Genomic DNA, 10,493 nt, shown 5'->3' with positions numbered 1-10,493 from the left:
AGATGCTGATAGAGAGCGCGGGGGTTGGAGTTCAGTGGAGAGGACCGGGCGGCCGGAACACCCGGACCGGATCACCACCACCGCTCCTCCGGGCACCAGCGGGAGTACGGACCGGAGTCGGCTCACAGGAGTGTTGCCTTAATAACGCCATTATAATTGCTTAAATAGCTTTTTATCAACATACAGATATTACAGGTAAATAACCGAGCTGGCATTAAAGTGCTCTTTATTTTTATTAGCCTACATAAAAATGCACGAAAGTGTGAGCGCCAGATATTTTGGGGTTGTAGTCTTGTGTGATCATTATGTTTTATGGAGAGCAAAGATCATACAAAAATAATGCCAGGAGGCTACTTGGAAGCCATATCTAATAAAGAAAAAAGAAAAAATCCCACCCGGAGAGCATTAAGGAGCACACTGAGCAGTGTGCAGCTGTGCAAGATGGAAAACCAACATGAAATAATGTATTATTTCAATCATCATTAACCAGATTTAGAAATAAAACGCAAATTGATTAAAAAATGATTTTTTTTTACATACACCTACTTGGATTTTTTTTGCCACAGGTTCAAACTAATGTTCTTTTTTTCTAATTAATTTGCACCTTTTTAAAAAAAAAAAAAAAAAAAGGGGGGGGGGTGCATACAATTAAAAAACTTGAATGCAACTTTGCCACTATGAACTAGCCTTGAAAATAAAGCTTTTTTAACATGAGAAGAGTGCCTTGGTTTAGCCTTTTTTCAAATATTTTCACTTTTTTTTAACCAAAGAGCACCTTCTTACTGCTTTGTTGCTTCACCTGGCTAGAGAATGCCGAAGCCCTTTGTCTCAATTTTCTTTGCAACTTATGTATACTACATAATTTGTGGTTTTTTGGGGGTTTTTTTGTTTGATTTGTTTTGTTTGTTTGTTTTTTGAGTGATCTCAGTGAAAGGGTTTTGCTTTGTTTCATATGGAAAACTATGAAGGGCAATTGCAAAAAATAAAAATTAAGTCAAATATAAATGTAACTAAATGCTATTACATAGTTGGAATATGATCCAGACTAAACATGCCTGTCTAAATTGCAGAGTTGTGAATTGCCAGTGGCCCCACAATACACTATTATCAGGATAATTTAGTCACAATATAATATTATTGAAATTATATTGCAATTTAATCTTTTTTTCTTTCAAGGGAGAAAAAATGTTTTGTCTAATGAGATAAAGTTTTCAGTCTGTTCATCATCCTCCAATCCTTTTTTTTTTTTGCAGCAAAAATCATCTAGTGGAATAAAGAGTCGAGAGTAAGAGATTTTATTATCCTAGGAAAATTAAATATTTTATTTGTATTTGAAATATTAATAATCATATAATAAAAATACTCAGCATCCATATTTCAAAACATTATTGCCATGCAAAATATCCCTATAGACTGTATCATTTTTCCCCCAATCCTACTAAATTGTTAAATCATTCAACCCTAATCAATAATGCAAATCAACCACAATAATTTCAGTTTCATGATGCATGTATTTTATGCCATTCTTAATTTACACGGTGGATCTAAATTCAGCAAATGTAACAAAGCAGGGCTGCTGGAAACCTGCTGAACTTGGTCGTTTCAGAATGGGTAAAAGATGAAATGGACTCACACTTGGCACAAGGTATTCCCAAGTTCATGATCTTCCCATTTTACTATAACATGATTAAGAAAGTAAGACTGATATTTTCCTTAAAGGCAATGTTTTGCTACACAGATATTAATCAGATTAGCTATTCAAATCAGATTGTTGTGTTGTTAATCCAGTCACTGCTGCAGCAGGGCAGCCCAGTGGTTAGAGTGTCAGCATGCATACATATCTGTTGTTGAAGTGACCTTGAGCAATACACTGAACCCTAGCTGCTCCTGAGGCGTCACTCCTGCTGACCACGTCCTCTGACCCCCTTCAGCTTGTGGATATGCAAAGAATTTCTAATTACACTGTATGTATTTATGGAGCGCCCTAAATTCCACTGTCAAACTGTGTCGATTGTGCACCTTAAAACACATCAATCTCCAATCCCTCTGCAAAGCCGAGCCGAGCTGCTCCGCTTTATCAGGGCAACACATCTGTTTTACACGTTGTTTTCATTTTTACCATTCTGTGGGTTCCCAAATGTGTCGAGTGCGTCGTGTGGAAAATCAACGCCTGCATTCACACTTGGTTTTTTTTCTCGAATGCTCGGGGGCCACAGTGTTTAAAAAGAAATATGTTATAGCTTTATTTTTTCCCTCTCCGATCATTCTCATTTCTTTACAGCCACTGAACTTGAACTGCATTCACTAAAAATAAGACAAGAATTTGCCATACATAATAGCGCCTCTTTCACTGCACTTGTGTGCATACAAAGGTGGGCATTTTTGTGCTTTGAATTAGCTCAACTTTCAGGTCATTACTTGATTTGATTTGACGCTGTTTGTGTCTCCCTCCTTCAACAGTATGAATGGTGTTCAGTGCTCAACCAGCGTGAATAGCTTTGCCTTATTTTATACTTCATTTATAAATATATTACAGCAAATTAAAGGCTGTCTTTAGTTTGCCCATGACACTCAGTCACATGCTTTTCATAAAATGTACTGAATTAACAAATAGGAACAGCTGCTAAAAGAATTAAATGAAAAAAGACATAATAGCAGCATGATTCGTGTTACTGTCAGGGTCAATTACTATTTATATATCACAATTATCTCTTTTTTAATATGAGCAACTGGTCTGCACAATGAGATACATAATAAAAACTTTTTAGACAAAATGCTGCACATGAATCCTGTGTGTAATCCTTTCATTTCTTCCCCTTTTCGCCATGTTAATCAGTGTTTTCTTGGCCCAGCCTACATGACTTGTGATGCTACCTATCATTAAGCCAAACCAGAAATACAGGTCTGAGATAATCCCTACAGGCTTAGTAGCTCTGCAGCGTGTCCATTATGTGTTTGTATAGTTTTCTCTTACTGTCTCACAAAGAAAACACACAACAAAAAGGAACACAACCTGTATTCATGGCACAGGTATGACTCAATTGATCACACCGTTGTAACATCTGAACTCCAAAATGCATTTTGTCAGTGCTGACTTTGTCTTGTGGTTATTAACGAACATATTGTTTCAAATACTGTAAGGTGATCTACTTACTTTGTTTATTAATTGTATCATTTATTGTGTCATACATATATAAGTGCCAAGCCCACAACACATAAAAACACTGCTGGAACTGTGAAACATTTGTCTGACGTGTACATAACTTTTTTTTTCCATATATAACACAATATTGCTAACAAAGAAAAACAGTTTAATTCCTAAAAAGAGCTCTTTCTTTTCATTATCCACCAAAAAGAAAAACCTCAGAAATAAGGGCATATTATTAAAAAGTGCAGGCCTTAAATCGTCATACAAAAACAATACAACAGGAAATTGACTGTAAGTTTGATCTCAACCTAAAACACAAAACAAATGCAGTATTTTCTTTTCAGGGACACCATTAAACACATGTTTTTCTATAGCTTATGGTAAATTACCTGAGATCTTTGAGCTCTAGTTAAATTTTGCTTCACTAGTAAGTCTGTACTCTGTACAGATGTTAGTTCCCACAGTTTAAACAGAGCTTGGCAACAAAACAAACAAAAAAAAAAAAACATATGCTGGCCCCTCTGATATGAATAATTCACACAAGGACCTGAGATTGTTTGAGCTGATATGAGGGAATTTAAGTCCATCTTAAGCAATTGTGAATATAGCACTCTCAGTCACTGTGATTGCTTCTAAAATTGTCACTGAAATTATTTTAGAAAATTTAACATGTTTATGTATTTATCTGTTTTGTATTGTATTTTAACTGGAGGCTGTGCTTGCTCCTTTGCAGTGTGTGACAGTTGTATTTGTCTGCTTGAGTTTTGTTATTGTTGTAACAGTGTTGATGCTGCCGTCTTGGCCAGGTTGCTCTAGAAAAAAAAATAATTTTTACTGGTTACCTGCTTAAATCTAGGATCAGTTTAACCTTATCTAGTGGTTTGATGTTTGAATGTTCTAAAGTTTGAGTTTGAGTTTTACAAATCTCAATGTGGTCTTCGCAAAATGTAATGCCACTTTAACACCAGAGTAAAAATATATCACATTTATAAAAATTACCAGTGCTTTATAAAGTGTGTATTTGTCTGTTAAAACAAGGTTGTTGAAAGTCCTTGCATCTCTGTCTGTAATTTTTGAACTGCACATTTTGCATACTGCAATTTGTTTTTGTGGACCACTGCATAGTTTTTATATGCAAATTAAATTATCTTTAGTATCATTTTTTCCAACTGACACTCAGAAGCATAACAGTAGTTCTCCATGTTGCTCTCCTGCAGCTTTACTGGATGCTGGATTGGTTCAAACAAAGTGGATCTGGGGAATTTAGTGTCAACTTATTGGTATTAATAGCTTTAAAATTAGTTGAATAAGGGAAACTAATTGCCTCTTGGAACACTTTTTCCATCCATGTTTTTTTAAGAGCCCACATTTTTTTTTTACCATTGGACTAGAAAATAAGTATTTTCAATTAACAAGGCTCTAGGCCAAGTGAAGTCACGAGTCATTGGTATCAAAGTCAAAGTTGAGTTTCAAGTCTTTTTTGAGTCAAGTCAAGTCCAAAGTCATCAAATTTGTGAGTCAAGTTCACATTTGTGATACATAGTCCTTGGATTTGATTCAAAGTTGCATCCAGTCAAGCAATGATTTAATTTTGCAAAATTATCTTCATCGTGAATATCATGAATCAGTTGATTTAGTTCTGCCAGGAAACTCTTCTCTCTGAATATCAGCACACAGCATCTCCATAAGGGTTTGGCTGAGGCTTCACCAGACTCTGGATCACTTTGAAGCAGTAGGGGGTGCACAGTGTAAGTCGGGACAAGTAAGAGTCTGAGTTATCAATCCACCTACAAATTATCATGTTCCTGCTACAGAGACTCATGCATGTCTGGCACGACTGACTTGAGAGGGTTTTTTTCCCTCACTTGTCTTTTTATTATGTTCTATGTTCAAATTAGAGAGGAGGGAAAAAACACAGCGTAAATTGTTCTTGACAAGGACGGCAGAGGGAACATGTTGGGACCCACCGATTTAGCCTCTAAAAAGCCTCATCAGTTCGTGTACATTTGGTTAAAGTTTAAACATAGAGGAATAAACACACATTCTTTGTGTCAGTGCCATTATACAACTAGATCTTATACTCTGACGGAGCTACAGGGGAGAAAATAAAACAGCCATTCTGTCCTTTAGCTTTCCCACTTTTCTCTGTTTGTGTCCCTTCTCCTCGTGCTCATTGACTCTGCCTGCAAGGTGCTTTTAGCGGGCCTTGTGTGGCCGGGTTAGAGATGGATGCGTGGCCCTTGGGAGCTGCAGGCAGAGAGCAACACTGATCATGTCAGACAGGCTGGGGAGGCTGCATAAGATCATCATCACCCAGCAGTGGAGTGAATCGCCGCAGTGGCACTTTCACACAACCTCTGACCTCTGGGGTAACCTCCGAGGTCATGATCAAGGTCAGGGGTCAGCGAGGGCCTCTGTGATCAGGGAGCTCGCAGGCCCCTCCTGCCTCTTCCTCCTCTTTTTCTCTCAACGTTCTTCATTTTTTTCTTCCTGCTCTTTCCTCTCACTCTCTCACACTCCTTTCCCTCATCCTCTATCTGTTTGTCTATTGCTCACACTCTCTTTCACCAGCCGGGACCAATTGAGACATCCCATCCCCTGGGAGTGCAAAAAGGAAAGCAAGAGAAAATCAATAGGGAAGATGAGTGAAGACCTGGGGGTCCCATCAAAAACTGAATGCTTCTCTGTGTGCTGGTATGATTCACACGCACACAGAAAGACGTACAGATACACAGCGGTATTACTTCTGACAAACAGGAAGGCTGCAGTAAACACGAACAAAGCTGGGGGAAGAAAATCTGTAAAGTCTGAATTTATTTGTGTGTTTGACCTGCAATAACACTAATAAGTGCAGTTTCGTCACTTAATCCTTTAAAGATGGTTGACATTGTCCGTGTAAAATGACCTGAGACGCCCCACATGACACGATATTGATCTCCTTCCCGGAGATTCAAGGTCTGCAACAGCAAATGAAAGATGACAAAAAAAGTTATTTTCTAGCAAGAGAGAGGCGGAAAAACGGAGCAAATATAAATGCCAAGCTTTGTGCATCACCCTGGCTGTGATTTGAGCTGAACAAAATGTCACCATATCACTAATCAGTTAATTATAGCACATTTCCAGCAACATTTGCATTAAAATAAACAAAACCGAACTGAAAGAAGACAAACAAAACTCATCCCTGTGTGTCATCTCCTGACCTCGGTCACCTCTGCTATTTGTGAGGGAAGACATACGTGTGTGTGTGTGCGTGAGTGTGTAACGTCTGAGCCTTGCCATGTCTCCATAACTTATGAGATAGCCGAGTTTCTTCCCAACACAAGATAACCCCAGGCAGGACATTAAATGATCGGCTGAAAATAGAACTGTTCAGATGAAAGGGAGGATAAATAATGCAGAAAGAATACAAAACCTCTTATGGGGATAACTAGTCGCACACACACATGCACGCACACAAACACACAGAGATCTTCTTTTTTTTTTTTTTCGCTCCACGGTGAAGAAAAGTGAATGGATGTAACAGGAAGGAGGAGGACCCAGTGGAGACACACATGCTTCTTGCTTCATCTCCTCCCACTCCTCCTTGTCTGCCATTTTTTTCCGCTCACACTCAGACTTCATGACATACTCCGAGTCTGTGGGGAGGAATAATGTTGTCCCAGCCACGCCATGTTTTTCCTGCCCACCAGAGATCAGACACAACACACAGCGCAGGATTTCCAAGCCCGCCGCCTCATCATTTTTTCATGACTTTTGATCAAAATGTGTTCACAAAATGACGGCCTGTACAGTGGCTGCTTTTTCAAAGAGAGTGTCACTATCTAATGCTTTGTGGGGTTTTTTTTGTTTTGTTTTTTTGCTCCCCCGTATGTTTAGGTTAGATCACCAAATTAAAACTGTGAGTCATTTATTAAGATTTCTAGTTAGAGGGTGTTGCAATGCTGGGTCATATCTAATAAATAAAACATCCAAGACAAACCTTTTCAAAGCCTCGCTGCTGCCTGCCTAACTTCCAGCAGAAATGTTTATTCATTGGCCAAATTAAACATGCATGTTTGGAGAAAAAGCCCAATGTGACTACACAACTCAGCAGCTCAGGACACTTTACCCCCCACTTTGTGCTTGTGTAGGGAGACACCTAGTGGTGAAAGACACATGTATGAAAATTTAGGGTCCGCCTACATAGTTTATCATCTTGAGCACAAAAAGATTTTTTTTTATCAGTCAACCCACGGACAGACTATAAGACAGTAGGCTCCTGGGCACAGATATGCAAAGGGCCCCGCCACCTCTCCTACAAGACACAGACTCAGGTGGTTTGACATCTCTTAGTGGTTGTCATGCACCTTTTGTGGTTTTGTGTCTCCTTGTGGTTGTTTTTTATTTTAGTTCTTGTAGTCGTTTGGATCCCTTTGAGCAAATTTTCTGTCTTATTGATGAAACGTGTCTCTTTAAAGTAATTTTGTGTGTCTTTGTAGTTGTTGCTTTTTTTGAAGTAATTTTGTGTCTTACACAGGTAATTATGTGCAATTTTTGTCTTTTTGGTCATTTTGTGCTTTTTTGGGTAATTTTGTGCTTTTTTGGGTCATTTTGTTTCTCCTTGTAAATGTTTTGTTTCTTTATGCACTTATTTGGGTCTCTGTAGTTATTTTGTGTCTTACAAAGGTAATGTCGTGTCTTTTTGATCACTTTGTATCTCCCTCTCTTTGTAGGGTTTTTTGTGTCTTTTGTGGTTATTTTGAATAATTTTGTGTCTCTGGGGTAAAAGATAAACAGACTTTGTGGGGGTTATGCATCTCTTTGTTGTCATTATGCATCTTTTTGTGGTTTTGTGTCTCTTTGTTGTAAATCTGTCTCCTTGTAGTTATTTTGTCTTTTCGTAGTCATTTGAGTCTCTTTGAGTTAATTTAGTGTCGCTCTGTAGTCATTTTGTGTCTCCTTGTTGCAGTTTTGTGTCTTTGTCGTTGTTTGGTGTCAGTTTGTAATTGCTTGGCTGTTTTTTGTAGTTATATTGCGTTTCTTTGTGATTCATTTGCATTTTTGTGTTTCTATGTGTCCCCTAATGAAATTTTGTGTCTCTGAGGAAATTCTGAGCTGCTTTGTAGTCATTTTGTGTCACCTTGTGGTTATTTTTTTCTCTTTTTAGTTGTTTTTGTCCTTTTGGAGTTGTTTTGCCTGTTTTTGTAGTTATATTGTGTCTCTTTGTAGTTCCTTTGAAATCTTTATGACCTTTTCTCTTCTTTGTTGTCATTTTGAGTCCCTGCCTGGTCTGTACATGCTTTATTTTAGAGACATTTTACAGCTGAAGGCCGGGGGGTTGCTGACATTTTGGGCTCCCAAGGCTGTGCCAGGTAGGCCCACTCAGCGTCAACCCCTTAGATCTAAGGATCTAAGAATATATATGATATGATATGAGTTTATTGGCCGTAACTCTAAATCAGTCTCCAGTGTTGCCTGTTCTCCAAACCTTACAGACTTCTGATTTGATCCCTGGCCTATAAAGTATATGCTTTTATACAAATAGTCATTTACAATCTTAATGAAAAATATGCCTTGTGCCTTACAAAATGACCTCTGCTGACTTCATCGACAGGACACCGCACCCTCAGTCAAAGTGTTTACCCAACCTAAAAGTGCCTGGGAGGCCGACCAGTCGTCAGCAGGCCGCACAAAAGCCCCATTCACCGGTAACAGGAACCCAGACCAAGACCAACGCTGCCACGTCAAAATGTTTGAGCTAAAGCACAGATGCAAATGTTTTTTAATCGAGCGCTGAGGATGACAGGTAGGACAGGAGACAACAATGCAGGAGGAAACTTGTTGTAGTTACTCCATGTCAAACAATGTGACCTTTATATGCACTCATTATCTCCTCTGAAGTGACAATGACGTTTAAAGTAGGGCATTAAGGTGTGTCAGCAGGCTGTAAAGATTTTCTGTTCTATATTGCTGCAGCAGTAATTTACTTCCTGGACTGGTCCTGTATGAGGTGTCTGGACTTTGGGGGACACTGCAGAGTGAAGGACGTCGATGGGAGCTGGGGCTCAGAGGAGTGCAGCGGCCCGCTCCACAATCACAGCTCACCGGCACACCGAGAGGCACTCCGGTTTGGAGAAATGCCGTGCACTTGTTCTCAAAAGGACCTGCTCGTGTGTGTGCGTGGCTACCGTCGCTTTTCTGTTCCTTCTAGGAGTCTTCCTGCTCTACTTACCGGACCCGTTCACGAAGGAACCGTTTGTCTCTGAGGAGGACAGCGCGGTGACGCTCCTCATATGGACGCATCCGTTCGGACGGTACCGCAAACTTCTGGACTGCTTTGAGATCTATCAGATTAGCGGGTGCACGCTCACTGACGACGAGAGCACGTACGGGCAGGCTGACGCTGTGATCATTCATCACCGGGATATTGCCGTAGGCAGCGCTTATTTGCCACCGGAACCGCGGCCACGTGCGCAAAAGTGGATATGGATGAACTATGAATCCCCCGCGCACACACCCAAACTGTGGCTTTTTGAGGATGTTTTCAACCTGTCACTAACCTACCGGACAGACTCTGATATCTTCCTGCCGTACGGGTATCTGGTCCCCCGTGAAGGCAAAAGTCTCCAGAACCGCGTTGCGCAACCGCTCCGCGCACCCTCGCGCTCACACCTCCTCCGGCCCCGCCTCCTAGCCTGGGTCGTCAGTAACTGGTCGGAGTCCCATGCGCGGGTGGCCTTCTACTACAAGCTTCGTAAGTACGTGCAGGTGGATGTGTTTGGGGGCGCGGGCCGGCCGGTACCGGAGGACAGCGGCGGCGGCAGCTTGGTGCAGCTGATCGGACGGTACCAGTTCTACCTGGCGCTGGAGAACTCGCAGTACACCGACTACATCACGGAGAAGCTGTGGAACGCGGTGCGGGCCGGGGCCGTCCCGGTGGTCCTGGGTCCGTCCAGACGGAACTATGAGCGCTTCCTGCCCCCCGAGGCCTTCATCCACGTAGACGACTTCCCCACGGTGCGAGGGCTGGCTCGGTACCTGCTGATGCTGAGGCGCAACCCGGACCGGCTGAGGCGGCACCTGGACTGGAGAGGCGGCTACAGCGTGCACCAGCCCACTTTCTGGGCTGAACACTATTGCACGGCCTGCAAGGCGGTGAGGAGGACTAGAGGCAGGACTGACGTGATCAAAGATTTGACACTATGGTTTCACTCGTGAAAACAGCAAAATCACACCCAGCACCTGAGTGACAGTGAGGCTCCCTGTCCATCAGCTGTCCAAGTTTACAACCGAAATCTATTTATAAGCAACTATGATTGTTTGATTTATTTATATGACTTTAATACAATAACATGATAATTGAAAA

At 41.0% G+C, this 10,493-nt stretch overlaps 1 protein-coding gene across 1 annotated transcript; it reads left to right on the top strand.

The window, feature by feature from the left end:
• Positions 1-8,833: 8,833 nt before the first annotated feature.
• LOC121943735 (alpha-(1,3)-fucosyltransferase 4-like) lies at positions 8,834-10,493 on the top strand. The gene is made up of 2 exons (XM_042487338.1): positions 8,834-8,933; positions 9,104-10,493. Exon 2 carries the CDS (start codon positions 9,179-9,181, stop codon positions 10,343-10,345), a length of 1,167 nt encoding a protein of 388 aa, XP_042343272.1. The 5' UTR covers positions 8,834-8,933; positions 9,104-9,178; the 3' UTR covers positions 10,346-10,493.

This window comes from Plectropomus leopardus, chromosome 5 (genome assembly GCF_008729295.1).
Source record: "Plectropomus leopardus isolate mb chromosome 5, YSFRI_Pleo_2.0, whole genome shotgun sequence".
Lineage (NCBI taxonomy): Eukaryota > Metazoa > Chordata > Actinopteri > Perciformes > Serranidae > Plectropomus > Plectropomus leopardus.
This window is presented reverse-complemented; position numbering and strand designations above follow the sequence as displayed.